Source organism: Ciconia boyciana, chromosome 9, assembly GCF_034638445.1.
Source record: "Ciconia boyciana chromosome 9, ASM3463844v1, whole genome shotgun sequence".
Classification (NCBI taxonomy): Eukaryota; Metazoa; Chordata; class Aves; order Ciconiiformes; family Ciconiidae; genus Ciconia; species Ciconia boyciana.
The window spans coordinates 1,816,639-1,835,952 of record NC_132942.1 but is presented as its reverse complement, the minus strand read 5'-3'; the positions used below and the strand labels follow the sequence as shown (position 1 = coordinate 1,835,952).

General features: G+C 40.2%; 1 protein-coding gene across 3 annotated transcripts; it reads left to right on the top strand.

The window, feature by feature from the left end:
- Positions 1-96: 96 nt before the first annotated feature.
- Positions 97-19,162, top strand: HSPA4 (heat shock protein family A (Hsp70) member 4). 3 transcript variants are annotated; one of them, XM_072872204.1, is made up of 19 exons: positions 97-350; positions 4,545-4,602; positions 6,265-6,405; positions 7,140-7,262; positions 7,731-7,830; positions 8,243-8,376; positions 10,269-10,513; positions 10,925-11,001; positions 11,294-11,445; positions 12,444-12,550; positions 12,896-13,029; positions 13,505-13,686; positions 14,118-14,207; positions 14,734-14,886; positions 15,377-15,502; positions 16,521-16,628; positions 16,947-17,066; positions 17,473-17,634; positions 17,908-19,162. In XM_072872204.1, the coding sequence occupies exons 1-19, from the start codon at positions 244-246 to the stop codon at positions 18,106-18,108; spliced, it is 2,520 nt and encodes an 839-aa protein (XP_072728305.1). In that variant the 5' UTR covers positions 97-243; the 3' UTR covers positions 18,109-19,162. The 3 variants fall into 3 exon arrangements, with proteins under 3 accessions (XP_072728305.1, XP_072728307.1, XP_072728306.1); XM_072872205.1 differs by lacking the exon at positions 97-350 and adding an exon at positions 5,257-5,468 and having other exon boundaries at positions 4,570-4,602; XM_072872206.1 differs by lacking the exon at positions 97-350 and having other exon boundaries at positions 6,329-6,405.
- Positions 19,163-19,314: the final 152 nt, after the last annotated feature.

Below are 19,314 nucleotides of genomic sequence, written 5' to 3'. Positions count from 1 at the left end.
GAAGGAAAAGGGGCGTGGCCGCCACTAGCCCCGCCCCCGGGTGCGCTCCCGCGCCTGCGCGGTAGCGCCGGCGGCAGTCTCGCGAGAGCTCCCCCTCCCCGCGCTCGGCTCGGCGGCGGCCCGACGGGATCTTTCGAGAAGTCCCCCCGCCCCGAGGAGGCAGCGCCCGCCGCCGCCGCCGCGCATTTAAACGGGCCGAGCCGCTGCTCCTCAGGCGCCTCCGCCGCTTCTCCCGTCGCAGCTATGTCGGTGGTGGGCATCGATTTGGGTTTCCAGAGCTGCTATGTGGCCGTGGCCCGCGCCGGCGGCATCGAGACCATCGCTAACGAGTACAGCGACCGCAGCACGCCGTGAGTGGGGCTCGGGGCGGGTCGCGCCGCCTTCCCGCCGCCGGGCTGAGGAGCGGTGCTGAGGCGGCGGCCTCCCGCGGAGGGGAGGGCGCCCGCTGGGCCCGGGCCTGCCGTGGCGGGGCGCTGCCGGGGAGGGAAGCGAGCCGGGGCCGGGGTGCGCTGCGCTTCCCCCACGGCGGCGTGGGCTTCTTTCATCGGTGCTTGAAGAAGGAGCAGCGATCATGCGGCAGACACGGAGAGGTGCTCCGGGGGGCCCTCTGTGCTCCGTTCCTTCTCGTGTAGCATGACCAGTTTGTCCTCCCTGAGGCAGGGCCGTGTTGGTATGATTAAAAGGATAGGGTCCGTGAGTATGAGAAAAAGCAGCCGTACCTTTGGCTGCTGGAAGCCACAGAGCTTAATTTCCTATGAATTTATACGCCGTGTGTTGACGTTCCTGTCTTCTCCTGCAGTTCGAGTCCCGTTTCCCCCAGCGCAGCCGGACCGGGGAAGGCGGTAGCCGGCGCTTAGCTCCGTGCGAGCTCCTTGGCCTGCCGTGGGGTCGAAGCTTAGAAAAGCTGCTCAGCAGCTTTCCCTTCAGTCTGTGCATTTCTTTGTTCAGCGAGAATTCTCAAAAAAACTTGCACTTGTCTTAAGCGTTGGGTCGCTTAAACTCTCCCTTGAAAGTAGGCACCAGATTGAGGAGTTACTGGGATGGGGAGGTGGAATGTGAGTAGACAGTACAGTGTCAGGCGTCTGCCTTCCGGGGAAGGGGACTAACAGCGCAATTTACTGGTGAACTTGGTCTTGAAGCATGTTACACTTTACGGTGTTTATAGTACCTTCTAACTCTACTTATAAATAGGCTTCCCAACACATTTCTCAAGCAGAGCATGCGTTCTTTATTTTTAATAAGAAACTTGCTAAGAAGGAGAGGGAGAACTGGGGTAAAGCTTTTTTAAGAATGAATTGCAAAATAAAGGTGAAAAAGGAACTTGAGTGCATCAAACCTGGAGGGGAACTGTTTGGAAAGCTGTCTTAAAAGTGTTTCTACAGCTTGCTATATGTCATAGAATAGCTTTATTTTAAACTGATACTAAAATAAATAGCTGTCGTGGTGAGACATTTACATTGTGTTGGTTTTTTTCCAGATCCCTTGTATCTCTTTAAAAAGACCAGAAGCATAAAATGACCTTGCTTCTCATTAGACAATACCTCAGCTCTGTTTGCTTGTTACTGTCTCTAAGCAATTAATAAATGGAGAAGAAAAGTTTTAATTTGGTATGTGTGCTAGAGTAAGGACTAGTCTCTTAAGTATTCTCAATAATATGGAAGCTTAAATATTTTCCTAGTACATCTAACATTTAATGTAAAGAATTCCAAAGCAATCTTCTAATAGCTCTAGGCATCTGGCCCTCAGGGAGTTGAGGTTCTGTTTATGTATACTTGAGAAATGAACACAAAACTCACTTGTTGAAGGAGATGAGCTATATAAGATATCTAACCCAATGCATCTTTCAGGAGATAATTCAGTTATGAAAGGCTGAAGTGAAATTGGAAAAAAATAGCATAATGAAAATGATAGAGTTTTTAACAGGACTTAATCTCCAAGTACTGTTCTGAGGGGATGCAGAAAACCATTCTGTAAGAAAACACATCTATTAAAATAAATTTTTAATGACTTTTAAGTGTCTTGTCTTGGAAACAGAATGGCCGATTCAAAAAGTCTGTGCTTAGTGTTTCTTTACAGTGAGCTCTGGGGGAAGACATATGAGGTGTTGTGACAGGCTTCCTTGGGGATCCGCTCGTGGCCAGGGTTAAGCACTATTTTATGTCTTCTGAGGAGGCATCCAAGTTTTGGGAAGGATTAGCAGATATGTGTTACTGTAATAGTATTAGTAAACCCTACTGAACACATTGTCATCTGTGCTGCTAAACCAGGTACATTCTCACTGAATCTGCTTTCAGCTCTGTACTTAGATTCTTCCAGAATCCTGTGAAATTTGAGCTTGTATATCCAAAAGCAGTGCAAAACACATTTGTCTTTGAATAGGGTATTCTTACAATGGAGAAGTGGTAGAGAAAGCTAGTAAAAATGAGAGGAAAAAAAATTTAAGGTAGTTTCATTATCTTCATAAGGACGAAGGGCCTTGGATTAAGTGGAATAGCTGTAACTGATCTTATGAAGCTCGCACTGTTTTTCAGAGTAGAGGAAATGTGCTGACAGGGGATGTTTCCAAGGAAGTAAAAGCAGGTGGGAGGGTAAGGGTGAAGGAGTCCCTGCAGGTGTGTTAAGCAGAGCTTTGAACTTCCTTAAGTTGCTTCATTAGACCTCTGATGACCTTCACTGTGACTGTATGTTTCTACTTAAAAATGCTATGGTTAGTTATTCATCTTCTGATAAATTGTGTAATAGTATAATTTGTATTTAATGAGTTAACCCTGGTTCCTGTGGTGAACTGATCTGGGGGATGAGACTGGCTGAAAACTCTTCCCTCCCTCTTCACAGTTGAACTAGCTCTGCGCTGGGTCCCTGTATGGCTCCCCAAGGCTCAGCTGGGAGCCAGGGTCAACTCAGCAGAAGGGCTGGGATGGGCAGAAGGGGAAGGAGTGGAGCCAAGTAGAACCATCCCATCTGTCCAGCTGCAGCTCCTTGGAGAAGCTTGCCTGTTTATGAAGTCAGGCAGGAGGCAAGCATGTTTAAGAAGAATATATGCACTTAAAGGTTTTTCTTCCCACCATGTAATATGGAAGCCTGTATCTTTGACTACTGTGCTATATCCTTCTGTTGAGACAGACTTCTACCTTGAAGTTTCAGTCTGGCAGGTTTAAAGGGTTCTGTAATCTAAATTAGTGGATTTGTGGTGATTGGGGACTGATGGCTTGTGAATTTAGCAGTGAAGTAGCTGGATTTTTCTTTTTGTCCAGAAGAAAAGCAACAGTTTATGTCTTAATTCCTTTCTGGAGACCGGAGTAAACTAATAACTAGCTTCCTGCTTGGGGCTTGTTAGACTTCTAGCTGTACGCTCTGCAGCTCCTGTTCCCTTAGTATGGGCCTTAGGGTCTGCATAGCACAAACTTCCTATATTTTCGTTAACTAATCCCGTGAATAGTTATTTCAAATAATAACAGATTCATTCAGAAATGTTAATTCTGTTGCAACGTATGCTTCAGGGTGGGCCTTGTTTAATTTGTTAATTAATAAATTGGAGGAAGATATAAACCCAATGCAATTATATTGCTCTAGTCCTCAATTCTGTTTTTGACAGTTTCTGTTTGGAAGCCCAATTCTAAACCTCACGCTGAGTTGGAATTTTCTTCTTGTGGCAGCCCTATGGCATAACCCTGCTGTAAAGCAGTTTCTTGACCTGCTGCATAAAGAGCAGCTTAATTATGCTGCTAGTATGTTGTGCGAATAGTAAAGATCTGCTTGACTAATATAGCATTTTTTTTCCCCAGTAAGTTTACCTCAGTGGTATGAGGATATTGGATTAGACGGCTGGATTTAATTTTGTTAGGGCTTCTACAGTTTGTTAAATATGTAAATCAAGAGGCTTAATAGGTCTAGGAATTTCTCCAAAAAGGAGGATTTTTTTTAATTCTCTCTTTCTGAACTGCAAGCTGCTACAAAGTACTTTGGAATAAAGTATGATTTTTTTTTCTTTCTGTAATGTACATTATTTCAGTGAGTACAGATGAAACTTGTAAACACCAGTCTTCCTCTGCAGGTTTTTGTTCCTGCTCTTGAAGTATTTGATTTAAAACTGAAAAGCTTAGTTAGCATTTGGTACAGACATGTAGGAATGATTTTCTTAATATCTGATTTACATCGTGTATTTCTTCTGAACAGTTGAATGTTTCCTGTATTATTAGCAAACAACTTTGAGTGGCTTAGATATACAGGTGACTATTTAGGTAAAGGGTGTCTACCCAATTATTACTTAGATGTAAAACTTGAAGTAGCATGAATAAGTTGGTTTTAGTGCTGTTCTGCAGCGAGGAGCATTACTGTTTTAACTTAACTTAGAGTGCCTGTTTCTTTCCAGAATTCACAGAACATTTCATGCATATATTGCAGTGAGTGACCAGCTTTCTTAATGGACCAAATACTGTTTCAATATCTCTAGTCTAATTAATTATCAACACTTTATAACAAAAAGATATGCAGTGCAGTTCTACTGATCACTTACTAACTGGAAATCTTTCTTCTCATTATAGATCATGTATAGCCTTTGGACCCAAGAATCGCTCGATTGGCGCTGCAGCTAAAAGCCAGGTGAGCGTATAGCTTGAGTAAAAGCAACTTTAGTAGTCAAAAATCAGATTGTGGTTTTTTATCATTGAAGATTACAAGTGTCTCTGAGCTGGTGTCCTAGTGTCTCCATAACTGTAATGAACAGCTGAGCTCAATTCAGCTGTTCAGCATGTAATGCTGCTTTGTCATCTTGGATAGAAATCAAAGGGTTGATAGTTGCACATAATGAAATGTAAAAAAGAAGAAAAAATCTTTGCCTCTTGAGAAATTCTGATAAATACTAAATTTTTCTGGGTTGCAAATGTGAATTCTGAAGCTAAGCAGTAGTGTTTCATCCTACCTTAGCTTGTTCCAGTTCACGTGCATTATGATAGCTTTTAATTATGTGGCTATGTTCTATAGAATTCCATTAAGTGCATAATTCTGGCAGAAAGGAGACGTACTTGAGTGTAAATATATATTGCTTTCTTGACTCTTTATGGTTGAATTACAATCTGAATATCTCTTAGGCGTTCTTGCTCATACTTTGAGTTTCTGTTGGTGTAGGTAGGTAAATATGAGTTAAGGACTGAGAAGAAGTTAAGCTGATTGTCCTGCTCGTGACATTTGGGTCCTGCTGTATCGTATCTTGTGTTGCTGTGAAACCCCTATAAAACATGATTCTTTTTTTTGAAGTCCTCTACAGGAAGTGACTATTCAAACACTTGGTTTTTCTTAGCCTAAAATACCTAGAGATGTGTGAAGATTCATTATCTAGAATACAAAAATGACTGGACACAACCATATTATTCAAGAACAGAAGAACTGTACTAGAACTAAATACAGATGTTTTTTCTGGAAGCTTAGCTTAAAGAAATTCATTGATACAGAGATCCAGTAGAGATGAGGTATGTCCTGCAGAAACTAAACTTACAGAAAATCAAACCCAGGTTACTTAGGAGATAGACACTTGGCTGAAACTGAATCACAGGTAAATGTTACATGGTACAGTGCTTGTCTGCTTTGTCAGTTACTGGGCTTTTTTCAGTATGTGTCTTGCTCTGATATAAATGAAAGAATTAAACAAGTTTACTTGCACTACATGAAAACAAGCTATAATAATTTTTCACTTTTCCATTTGCACTGATCTCTGCTATTAATAAAAGACAATCTACCTTTTGTCAGTTAAGTCAAGTTGACAGTATGATCTTGGGGCCCTCCTGACTCTTTAAAGCTTCATGACAAGGTCCTTGAGCTGTTTTGTGAGAATATCTGTGTTGACTGTCACATGCATGTGATGAACCTGAACTGGAGTTTACATCAATACGCTTGTTATGTTTGCTAAATTACTGGCTGCAGCGCAGTAGAAAGGTAGGGTGGTAGGAAACAGGTAAATGGGAAGGACACTTTGCTAACATTTTTAAATTGTCCTACACATACACTATGAAAATTGAGTGCTATTTTAATCAATTTCTGATAAATCTTGGCTCAGTTTTCCAGTGTACATTTTATTTTAAATCTCAAATTCCTGTAGGTTACCTGAATGATGAGAGGCAAGTTGCCTTCTAGCAACTGCCCTGATACTATTAAGATACAAATGACAAAAATATACCGGTGAGGGAAGCATGAGAACAAAACTCTGTCTTCTGTTTGAAATTCAGATGTTCCCCTGACATGTTGTATTAAAGATTTCTTTTCCTCTAGGTTATTTCAAATGCAAAGAATACAGTACAAAGTTTTAAAAGATTTCATGGTCGTGCATTCTCAGATCCCTTTGTTCAAGCTGAAAAAGCAAGCCTTGCGTATGAACTTGTCCAGCTGCCAACAGGCTCAACTGGCATCAAGGTAAGTCTGGCATATTTGAGAGAGAGCCAGAGGAGGAAACTGATAAAGTTTCCTTTAATCTCTTTATTTTGAATCTGCTTGCTGTGGTCTCTGTTCTCTTTTGAATGGAAAGTCTTAAATAGGGAATAAAAGACTAATAATGCAGGTGGTCTCTCCAGGTGGTAGGACTGACTTTACAGTTATCCAGTTTCTCTGCCTTGCAAAGCCAGTCCAGCACAAGCTGATTTAGCAGTGCTTTTTTCCTTCACTCCATAGTGAATTTGGAAGACAAGCTATTTGACCAGTGTGCTTGTTTAGCTGCTGTCCACATACTGCAAGGGTGTAAGATGTCAGCTTAGTACTTCAGGTGAAATGGTAAAAATTTGTCTCTTTTCAACAATGGCTGAACTGTAACTGATTTGGATTTTAGCAACAACTAATTAACTTACTCCAAAACAGTAGGGAGGAAGCCATCCTAGACATTGTGCAGCAATTGGGATTTAAGAATAAAAACATGATCTGTGTCCAGAGCAGCTTTGTGTATGTGAATTCCAAAATGTGTGTTCCAGTGCTTTTATATTATCTTCTTGCACTTGCTGTGCACAAGCTAGGCTGTTGGAGAGAAGGTTGCGTAGAGCTGCATTACTTTTTAAGCTTGCTTTTAGTAAAGACTGTTTGTTGCATGTGTTCCTTACGTTTGTAGCACATGATTTTTACTGTAGTATAATATGTGTGTACACACTTTTTATTTAAAGGTCATGTATATGGAAGAAGAAAGAAACTTTACTATTGAACAGGTGACAGGAATGCTTCTTACCAAATTAAAAGAGACGGCTGAGAATGCGCTTAAGAAGCCTGTAGTTGACTGTGTTGTTTCTGTAAGTATGTGATAGTAAATCAGTTTATTATACTAACCAAATATTTACTTAAGAGATTGGTGGTAATAGCATTAAATTGCCCATTAAACCTGAATATGCAGGTCTTAGTCTTTTCTGCTTAAAACTGAATCTTACTCATGCCTCTTCTCCAAAACTAGACTTGCTTCATTAATGGTGAAATGCCTTACATTGCTGGTAATTAGCAGCATAAATAATACTTGATACCTGTTTCTGGTTCTTTGCTCTTAAAATGAGTGGCTTGTGAGAGTGAATGGAAAAAGATTCACAAAAAGTAACTTGGTCTTCATATAATGTTTTCTTTGCGTTTTCTCTATTGCAACTGAAATGGACATTAAATTTGAAGCATACCTCAGCTGTTCTCTGTACTGAATCCCTATACATGCTTGTCGTAACTATTGGCTAAAGGTGGTTCTTCAAAATGTTAATATTAGCTATCTGATCTTGCAGGTTCCTTGTTTCTACACAGATGCAGAAAGGAGATCTGTGATGGATGCTACACAGATTGCTGGTCTCAACTGTCTGAGACTAATAAATGAGACAACTGCAGGTAGTACCCTCCTTTCTCTCCCTTGCTTAATATTGTAGCTTTATTAGATAAAAGGGCTTTTAATCTGTTGCTGATCCATGCCCTCTGGAATTACTGCTGGTTTTGTAAACTTAAACTAGATTAGTTGATCATAATGTTTCTTAAGCTCTGGTCTGTTTTTTTCATTGCTTTACAGAGGCATAAAGATATTCCTTGCATATCTGTTTTAATGCAGGTACTAAGAGGGGCTAATGCTGTTTAATGTTCTTCCATGTTCCTTTAGCATTGGCAATTTTGTTTAATGAGATATCAATTTCTGTAACTCAAAATAAGATTAAATGCTAATGCTGTTTACTGACGTACCATTTTTTTTCTTAAGGAATTACAAAACTGAATTTCCTAACCATACTCTTTGATTCTCCTTTCTGTGTAGTTGCCCTTGCATATGGAATCTATAAGCAAGACCTGCCTGCCTTAGAAGAGAAGCCACGGAATGTTGTTTTTGTGGATATGGGGCACTCTGCATACCAAGTTTCTGTTTGTGCATTCAACAAAGGAAAACTGAAAGTAAACAATCTGTTATACATTCATTTTAATCACCAGTAAAAATATTCATCAGTACATACATGGACTGTGACAGGCAAGCTTGCCTGTCTTTAGATAAGCACATCCAGACAGCTCAGTTCATATTTTTAAAATTGCACTTTGTCTGGAGTTAAAAGTAGGGCGGGGAACTAGAGAGCTTTTGAGTGATATGTGGAGGAAGCAAACATGCCTTAATAAGCAGACTTTGGCAAAGAATAAAAAACCTGCATTAAATTATTTATTCAGAAATTATCATATCTGACTGGATGCTGCTTTCAAAAAATGCTCTAGTTCAGTCATGAGATCTAGCATTAAAACAGGAATTCCTAGAATGGTGTTTAACATGTAAAAGAGTAAAAACATTCTTAAGTACTTTAAGCTGCAAATGGAAGCTAAGCAAGTTACAGTGTACTTCTGAGTGCAAGTTGCCAAAGCATTACTGTTTTCCAGCAAATACTAACATTTCTTAGTTGGCTCTTTTACAGTTATAATCTGGATTTTTGCAGTTCCAACAACTTTCTCTTAATCGGCTAGAGAAACAAACACAAATTTTAAAGCATGGGGTAGTGAAATGAAGAGAAGGCAAGAGTTCTGAAAACATTAGTTTTATTGTAGCTCTTTCCTCTTGTGAGGAAACGTAACCTACTTTGTGTTTCTCTCAGATTTGTCTTTTAAACTTTGAAACCAGAGAAGTATTGAAGGGATGCTTTTGAGTATAGAATGGAGAGCTGGACAGCAAGGCAGTTAAAACGGCGTAGAGACCAAACCTAGCCTGAAAGAGTATTGAGAATAATGTGATACTTTACTGATTTCTATTCCTAAAAAAAAAAAATAATCAAGATATATTTAAAGAGTGGAATCAGCTGAGGTGGATGGGCTACAGCTGTTCTTTGCAGATAATTCCTTCATCAAAAATGAGCACCTATTGGCAAGAGTTAGTAACATTTATTCTCTTCCTGTTTTATTTTTAGCTTGGTGTAAGCATGTTCCACCCTTATGAGGCATCAAATATTAAACTGGGATATGATTCAGACTGACTGTGGCTAAGCAGAGTTTGGAAGCTCTGATGGTCTGCTTACAGTACAAGTTGCTGAACAGATTGTGTTGCTAAGCCTTGCCCTGTCTTCCTAAGTTTCTTTTAAAAGTTGTCACCTCATTATGGGAGAGCTGAGTGCCTGAGGCTGCTTTTTGGCATTTGAGATAGCAGATTGTTTTTTCTTCTGGAGCTTGTAACTGCTGTATGTATGCACTGCAATTCTTGTGAGAATTGCCATTCACAAGGAGGTCCAATATTTGTGTGTAGCTGCCAGAATTTGTCCGTGGTAATGGTGGTTCTTCCTCCCAACAGCATTTTGAACATACTGTGTCTAATTCAGCTACAAAAGGCATAGGATAACAATGGTTTAGACTTGTTAGGCCTTAAAAAAAAAAAAGCATCTCTTAAGATGTGTACGACTATTACTGCAGTTGCAATCCACATAAACTGTCAGATGTTAGTGATGCAATTGTTACTTAGATTGCCCCGAAATAATAAGAGAATAGCTTAATTGTTGCCAGCAGTGTCCATGAAATCTGAAAGATGAGTATGGGACATAGCTTTATTGTTTGGGATAGGTTAAGACTTCTAGATGAGGCTTATCAAAAGAAACCCCTCAGTGGTGCTGGCAAGGGCAGAATAGAAATGAACTGTACTGGATTTTTTCTGTTGTGGCTGCACCAGTATAATTCTTCCTCCATAGTAATGTTGTGATACTTGCTTTGATTTAAAATTGGACTATATTTGAAACAAAGAAATGCTTTGACATTAACTGCTAATTGGTTTCACTGAAGTAATGACAAATTGTACTATTACTGAAGAGTTCAATTTTTTTAAGGTTCTTGCTACATCATTTGATACAACACTTGGAGGCAGGAAGTTTGATGAGATGTTAGTTGAATACTTTTGCGAAGAATTCGGAAAGAAATATAAACTAGACGTAAAGTCAAAGATTCGTGCGTTGTTGAGGCTATACCAGGAATGTGAAAAACTGAAAAAATTGATGAGCGCTAATGCCTCTGATCTCCCAATGAACATAGAATGCTTCATGAATGACATAGATGTCTCTGGAACAATGAACAGGTAATGCTTATACTTTTACAAAGGTAAGCTTTAGAGTGCCCTTCATTCAAGTTGCTTCAGTCAAGAAAGAAACATAGCATAAAGTACCAGTTCTTAGGACTGGAGGGAGGTGGGAAATGCAAGAACAACGTGTGCAGGGGTGCTGTTCAAAATGGTCATGTTGAGAGACTGGCCTTCAGTTGGGAGGAAGGGCTGTGAATGTTGCAAGTGTGCCTAGATTACTAGAACCAAGTTTGTCTGGGAGAATATACTAAATAAGTATAAAACTAGGATTGGGGAGAGAGAAGACCCTGCAGTACATAGTTAGTACATAGTTAAAATGGCATTCTTTCAGTTTTGGCATCCTGTTGTATTTGCGGTATTAACTTGCTTATGGAATGCTATAGCTTTATTTATGGCTTCTTCCAACAGAAGCAAATTTTTAGAGATGTGTGATGGACTCCTTGCAAGAGTAGAACCACCCCTTCGCAGCGTGCTGGAGCAAGCCAGTAAGTGTATGCGCGTTCTGTATTCTGCATACAGCGAAGAGATCCATAATGCAAGCTTCCTTTGGGTGTTGAGAGAACTTGGGCAGATGGATTTAGCACAGCTAAGTTTCTTGCTTAGCAGTTACAAGCTTTAAAACTTCTTCACACAAGCTAAGATCTGAAATTCTCATTGCTTAGAAACTTAGAGAACAAGCTTAAAATAACAATTGGTCTAAAAACTTTTAGTTGACAACGTCAGCATATTAACGTAAAACATTTAATCTATAAAAACTAATGTCTGACTCCTTTCTAGAGTTAAAGAAGGAGGATATTTATGCAGTAGAGATAGTTGGCGGTACCACAAGAATCCCTGCTGTAAAAGAGAAGATCAGTAAATTTTTTGGCAAAGAAGTCAGTACAACTTTGAATGCCGATGAGGCTGTTGCACGAGGTTGTGCGCTGCAGGTAAAAAGTGCTGTTTGTTTTAGCTGTGAGTGGTTTTTTATTGAAATTCATAAATACTTGAGCTAGAGTCCACAGGTAACAAGAAGGATACTTCATGTGTATCATAGAATGGATTCCATAGAATGGAAGGTGGTTGGAAGAATGAGAATAGCAGCTTTGAGTGATTCCTTTGTGCCATTTGTCTAAACCAAATCAGTGGATCAATGCAGATTGAAGTGAAACTTGTACTCTGCTTCTGCTGTGGCTGGAAACCAGGAGTCTGATAAAGCTCATATAATGATGTTTTTTCTCCTCTAGGCTCCTTTGGGGGCCTAGGTTAAACAGGGGAAAACTTTTTTTATTTTTACAGCACTACTGATAAACTTGTGATATGGCAATTGCTTAATAACATGGATGGAAACGAAAGCTTGGGTTCTTGCTAATGGAAATCTGTCCTGAGCTGGAATCGGTCACTGCTGAATGGCTTAAGCAGTAGTAAATACTCTATAGTTACTAGTGCTACCCTCTCTTGAACGCACCTTAATTTTGCTCTGATCACCTTGCTTCTCTCTTCAGATGTTTAATATGTGCTTACAGCTCTGTTCCCTCAGTGGTATGAGCTAGCTATTGGAATTTGCTTAAAAAGATAATTTTGTGTTATGGTACGCAAAAAGCCTGGTACTATGTCACTCTGAAAAGTAACTTTGAGGTTTTCTGATTTCTTATGTTGGCACTAAAAACAATTCAGTAGCCTAACCGTAGCAAGCCAAACATGATGGCTCTAAATTAAAACTTTGTATTTCGCTTTTCAGAGTGAACACATTGTGACAGCTTTCTGAAAAGGAAGAGTACATATGAGCTTCCAGTGCTTATTATGCAGGTCCCAAGTCCATCAGTATTAGTCTCCCTTAACCTAGAAGAAATCCACATATTAAGCAGCATAAATAGCTACTTGCTGAATTAAATTGCGATTTACCTGATGTTTGAATGTTTGTAATATGGCTTTTGTGCTCTTTCAGTGTGCTATTTTATCCCCGGCTTTCAAAGTGAGAGAATTTTCTATCACAGATTTGATACTGTATCCTATTTCTTTACGATGGAATTCACCAGCAGAGGAAGGGTTAAGGTAAAAACCCTGATGTTCAATCTTCTTGCATGATTACATACAGCTTAAAACTAACTGATGACAGCTAGAGTAAATAACACTTTTAAAACAGTGCCCACTTAACAATTCAAGCTTTGACACTTCTTCTGAACTTAATGACAGTAGAAAACAAAACCAAGGATGGGGTGGCAGTTTAGCACTTCTACATGGTTGTTGGTCTTATTTTAACCTAAGAGGTTAGGAGACTCTTTTGTCACTTCTTTAAGAAGCTTTTCCTTAAGGTATAAGAGTGTCTGGAAGAGTTTTGTTAACTTTATCAGATGCATCATCTCACATACTGAACAAGTGCTCTGTTTTCTCTTGCAGTGACTGTGAGGTCTTTCCCAAGAACCATGCTGCTCCATTTTCCAAGGTCCTCACATTCTACAGAAAGGAACCTTTTACTCTTGAGGCGTACTACAGTTCTCCCAAGGAGTTGCCTTACCCGGATCCTGCTATAGGTTAAGACCTTTCTGTAGCTTTAAGCTTTATTAATAGTCTTGTACATATTTCGGGACTTCTTTCTGTGTAATTATATAGTCTGGAAAGCGCAACCTACTACAAATGCTGCAGGGACAGGTTTCCAACGTCATGGATCTACAGTAAAATGAGTGGAGTACCATGAAGTTTAGGGACAAACAGGCTAAATGAAGAGCATTCTGATGTCAAAGCAAACCTGAAAGGTGCATGCTTAGAATTGTGCAGTCTTTTACTATGATAAAAGTAATACCAGCTTTTACAGGGTACTGTAGAGAATTTCTAATACCTGTGTATCCTAGCATTGCTGAGTGAAAAACTGAATTGTTTGACTGGAGTAGGATTTGATATCCTCTGACCGCATCACGGTGATCTGTTGTCAGCAACAGTCAGGTTTTACTTTACATTCAGTGATTAAGTTAATCAAATGGTGTGTTTTTTCTTTCTGGGATTGTTTAGCTCACTTCTTGGTTCAAAAGGTCACTCCTCAAACGGATGGATCCAGTTCAAAAGTGAAAGTCAAAGTCAGAGTAAATATCCATGGTATCTTCAGTGTTTCAAGTGCATCTTTAGTGGAGGTTCATAAATCTGATGAGAATGAAGAGCCTATGGAAACAGATCAGCATGCAAAAGAGGAGGAGGTAATAGACTTCATTGCTCTTAGCTACTTAGAAAACTGATGAAGCACAACTGAAACACGATGAAGCACAAGTTCTGGGAAGGTTCTAAGACTTGTGTAAGGATTTAGTAGATGTGTTCAGCAACTAAAATATGAAGATGTGATTTAAGTACTAATTGAAGTATGTCATGCCAGTGGCAGATCTCTTGAAACCAGGACTGTGAGGTATAGATGAAATTCTTAATCATGCTAGGAGTGAGCTGTTGCTTGCCTAAGCAAAGACTAGCAGCTTTTAATTTATGCCTTGAGACTCTCTGCTTCAGTTTTCATTCTGTTTCTTCTTTTGTCTATAAGAGCATTACATTTAAGTGAAGCGATCAGCCTAAGAACTGAAGCAATGATCTGCATATGCATTGTTTAATCTGTCAAATTGGATCTCTTTATGAATTTCAGAAGATGCAAGTAGACCAGGAAGAGCAACAAAAGACTGAAGAACAACAGCAGGCTCAACCTGAAAATAAGGCAGAGTCTGAAGAAATGGAGGTAACACGAACATCTGAGAGACTTCTGTTTTCTTGGAGGGTGCTTCTGGAAGTTTCATAAGAATATGTAGTGTGTGAGCCTATCTGCTGCCTTTGTCATAGCTCTGGAAGCTAAACTTTTATTTGAATTTATTGGTAGTCTGTATTGTGATTAGAGCTTTAGAAGTACATAAATGGCACGGATAATTGCAGGCTTGTCAAGTGACCTAGTACTGGTAAAATGGGTGAACTCTCATGGGAGAAATAATCATGTGGTTTTCAATAACTTAAGTACTAGGAAAGTATTCTACTGTATAAGCACCATCACCCCCATGAATGTAGTTGGTGTGCCCAGAAAAGGTCAGTAGCTGCATTAATTCTCTCTGACTTCTTCAGCAGCTGGGGTGTCAGAATGACTGACAGTAGCATGTAGCTCTGATGTTGAGGTGCACCAATTCAATAATACTTATTCTATTACATGTCTCGAATACTCAGCTGGAACTGACTGGTGATGCTGTTTTTCCTTTGAATGTATTTCTTTAATGCAGACTTCTCAGGCTGACTCAAAAGACAAGAAAGTGGATCAACCACCTCAAGCCAAGAAGGCTAAAGTAAAGACTACCACAGTGGACCTTCCCATTGAGAATCAGTTGGTGTGGCAGATAGGCAAAGACATGCTGAACTTATTCATTGAGAATGAGGTAAATTCTTACTTGCCCAAGTGAAAAACTTCACTAGTGGATCTCCAGAAATGTTGATGTTCATTAAACATGGTTAATGTTCAAGGGTGATCAAGGGAAGAGGAAAAGCGGGGGGAGGGGGGGAAGCTGTTTTTTCTGAGGTGAACAACAGGGCCTCATGGAGCCAAAAATATATTTTTCTTGTTAATTGAATGCTGTAACTTACTGAGAGGTGTTCTGCAGGAAAGCTAGTTCACAAGGTGATTTAGTTCCCAAATCAGCTGCAGTTACAAGGTACTCGATGGCTGCTACCACCAGGGTGAAGGTTCCTCAGTGGGTTGTTCTGTACTGTACTGGGTATCCCTTCAAAAATGAAATTAGTTTTATTCATGTGCTTGTGTCTACAACAGTTCTGTAAAGCACGATATTTCAAAGTTTTCAGTCAAACTTAAGCTTTTGCTAACAACATATCCTGGCTTTTTAGCCAACTAATTTGACAACTTGTTCACAGGGTAAAATGATAATGCAGGATAAGCTAGAGAAAGAGAGGAATGATGCCAAGAACGCAGTGGAAGAATATGTGTATGATATGAGAGACAAACTCTGCGGCATTTATGAGAAATTCGTTAGTGAAGATGTAAGTGTTTCTAGCTTGGTTGTCTTCTAATGTATTTTGTTGTTAACTTTTGTATTTTAGTTGTATTTTACTAACCTTTGACCTTTATCAGATACTATGTTTACTTAGACTATATTTTCAGACTTCAAATTTGGAGAAATAGCTTTTAACCTTTCTGGCTATGAAGATAACCTTTGAAATGTGGCCCCAGTGCAAGCAGATGGTACCCAGGATATATTGTGTGTTCTTCTCCAAAACAGTTGCAGCAATTAAGATATTATCAGAGCCTGTGTTTTCAAACTGAAGCAGACTAGGAGCACTTGCACAATCATTTTAAGGCAACCTATTCTATTTTGGCTCTTTGTCAGGATTTAGGAATAGTTTAAGATTAAAAAAAATCAAAGAACAACCCTACCTAGGAATATAATAGGTGGGATTAGTCTGACTAAATGTGGGCACCTGTATCTGAACAGGTTGCCTAAAAATCTCTTGGTTTTGTTAATTAGGTTTCCCTGGTGTACTAAAGGAGCTTGGTGTGTAATTAATATAATTCAAAGTTAGATGACTACACTAGTCAGATGAATCACTTCAAACTGTTGACTGGCTCTCCATGGATGATAATGGGAGCCTTGCCAGCAAGGTGTCTACAGAGCCTAGGTGCCTACATCAGAGCTAAAATTGGGACGAGTGAAGTGAGATTCATGGCACCTTTGCCAAAGATAAGTTTCACTCTGTTATCATACTTGCTCATACAGTGGTGATGAAAAGGGGGGGGGGGGGGGGGGGGGAGAAAAAAACCCCAGGCTTTTATGTGACAGTGTTAATCTAAACCATGGGTGTCATAGATGGTTCTTCCTTAGGCCTGGTCTCCACCATGAAGCCATATGGAAGAATATTTTATTTCTTACTTTTCACTAAAATAGGATAAAGTATCAGACAGAGTACTCTGTTCTAAAAACGTAACCCTTCCAGAAAGGTTCCAAGTATCATTTAATACCATCTAATAGAATTCTCACCTGTTTTGTATGGATTGCTTCAGGATCGAAATAGTTTCACACTGAAGCTGGAAGATACAGAAAACTGGCTTTATGAAGATGGTGAAGACCAACCCAAGCAAATTTACATTGATAAATTGACAGAATTGAAGGTAAGTGGTTCTTGTGTTCCCACTGGGATTTACTGAATCTGGAGAACTTTGTTCAAGCGGGGAGCTGTCTTGAGCCTACTGATTCAGAGATTAGTGCTGGTCACAAACTTCTTAGTTTGCTCATTAAGTAGATGAGGAGCAGATCTCCAATAGCCCTGCAACAATACAGGGTTGAGGGAGGCTCAGTCCCTCCTGGAAGTGGAGGGAGGAGTAAAGTTCCATAGGAGTTCAGAAACGTTGATGTACGCTGTCAGATCTTGCAGGATCATGCGGTGGTGCTGCGGCATGGTTTTTGATACCTGTTGTGCTTTGTTTCAGGCTCTGGGTCAACCTATTCAGGCAAGGTTTCAAGAATCGGAGGAAAGACCAAAAGCATTTGAGGACTTGGGGAAGCAAATTCAACAGTACATGAAAACTGTTCATGCATTCAAAGCAAAGGTATTTCCATACTTAATTTCTGGCAAATGCAAGGAAGTGGTATAAAGCTCCTATCTTAAGCAAGCTCCTTTAAACAAAAAGCTGGTGCAGCCTCCTGGCTAGCTTCAGGGCTCTGGATCTTTACCATGTCTTCAGAAGTGGATGTTGGCTTGAAAATCTGACTATTTTTTTCATGGGGTGTTGATGTCCTCATGGAGGGGAAAATGCCAGCAGCAGCAGAACTGCAGTTCTCTGGTTACAGAGCTGTGGGTGATCAGCTTAATTGCAATTGCTCTGCTAACTAGAACAGCCTTCTGGCTAAATGGTCTTTCTAGTGTTTTGAAGCTGAAAGTTTGAAGAAATAAGCATGCAGTTTAGATGTTCAAAACGAATATTTGCACAGCTACTACTAATTTGGCTGTTTCAGGATGAACAGTACGACCATCTAGATGAAGCAGATATAGCAAAAGTGGAGAAGAGTGCAAATGAAGCTATGGAGTGGATGAACAATAAACTTAATCTTCAAAACAAGAGAAGTCTTACTTTGGACCCAGTTATAAAAGCTAAAGACATACAAGCTAAAACTAAAGTAAGTCTTTCCATGTAACTCACTGAATTTCCATGAATATTTTGTGTTTCTTGGCCTATGGTTTGTGCTTAGAGGAGAACTCTGAGGTGAGAAATCTGTAATGGGAGGACAGTGATTGGGTATTAATCTGTTAAATGTGTATTGGGGAACATCAGCTGTGGCCTTGAATGTCCACCTGGTGGTGTCAAAAGTTAATTTGAGCAACAGGTTAAAGTACAACTGTGGGTAGATAAAAACACTTCTAACAATGGCTTATTTCTGTATTTTTTCTAGGAATTGACAAGTATTTGTAATCCTATAGTCACAAAACCAAAACCCAAAGTTGAGCTTCCAAAGGAGGAGCAGAAGCCCGCTGAACCCAACGGACCAGTAGAAGGGCAGGGAGAAGCCACCAGCGGGTCCCAGGCTGCCGAGCAGAGCACTGCTGCCCCTGCAGCCACAGAGAAGAAGCTTCCAGAAATGGACATTGACTGAATTTCAGCACTTGTTTATATTATTGCAAACTACAATAAAGCTTTAAGTTGTCAACTTTGTATGTTCTGAATACAAATTGAAGAAAGTGAAATACCATGGCACTCTTAGGAATTTTTGGAGAGGTTTGGTCAATGCATCAGGTCAGAATACTTAGGTAGCTAACTACTCAACTACGCAGTATTTCTTGCCGTTAGGATTGTATTTAAAAGTTTTGGTATTCTTACTAGACCTCCAGGAACAGCCATAAGCTGCTTCTCTGTTTTTAATGTCCAGGGTGAGTCAGTCGTTTTCTAAAGCAGTGAGACGGCAGCCTCTGAACCACTGTTGCGTGTTCACTTGCTCTCGGGCTTACAGCAGCAGTGTGTCTACAGTGTGTATCCATTAACGCTGAGAAGGTAGTGGGGGAGAGGAGGTGCTCCTGCTAGAGCCTGCAGCGTGGTCCTTCGTTTGCTCATCTTCATCTAGCCCTGGTTTGAGTCTGGATTTAGTTTTGATTTGCACCTGGATGGTTCATAGTTAGGCAAGGTTTGCAGAGCAGTGGGTGGTAGTATCAGAGCGGTTATTGATTAAGCCCTTGCATCATGGCCAACTGGGATTTGTTTATCTGACAGCAAGTAGCAACTGCATGCTCCTGCAGGTCAGACCATGAATGTGCTCTTGGCCATGAAAGTGTATTTCTGGACCCTCCCCAGCTAACTAGACCCTGTAAACTCTGTCTCTAGTGCAATTAGCTGCTTGTAGAAAGAATGAATACTTGTATTTCAGCTGCCTAGAGTTGATTCTGACTTGTTCCTAACTCTTCTGAAGGGGGTATGCTTGCTTCCACAAGGCCTTCTTTGCAATGCTTGGCTTTTTGTTTTCTCTTTTTTTTCCCCCCAGGAAAAGAAAGACCTGACCCATGTGGCGTTCTTTTTTCTATGAGCTTTATACAATGATTTGCTTCGAGTACTGATTGTCATTAAACTTGCAAACCTTAATTTGTATGTGTTAAAATCCAAAGCTGAACCACCCATTCAGATATTGCAAGAAATAAATTGCACTGGATTCTACTGGATCACCTTCTCTAGCCCTTGATTGCAATGAAGAGAAAAAACTCTCGGGGCAGCTGTTCAGGGTTGTGCCCCTCGTTACCGGAGGCGTGCAAGAGCTCTGCCCTGCTGCACGGAGGCTTTAATGCTTTCCGTGCTGCCGCGGTGCAGTTGCGCT

What these genes read in the sequence shown, in the direction of transcription:
- HSPA4 (XM_072872204.1), top strand. Translation starts at nt 244, where the DNA reads ATGTCGGTGGTGGGCATCGATTTGGGTTTCCAGAGCTGCTATGTGGCC. An exon ending in GCGCTGCAGCTAAAAGCCAG is followed by an intron (nt 4,603 to 6,264) that starts GTGAGCGTATAG and finishes CTTTTCCTCTAG; the next exon opens with GTTATTTCAAATGCAAAGAA. An exon ending in CAGGCTCAACTGGCATCAAG is followed by an intron (nt 6,406 to 7,139) that starts GTAAGTCTGGCA and finishes TTTTATTTAAAG; the next exon opens with GTCATGTATATGGAAGAAGA.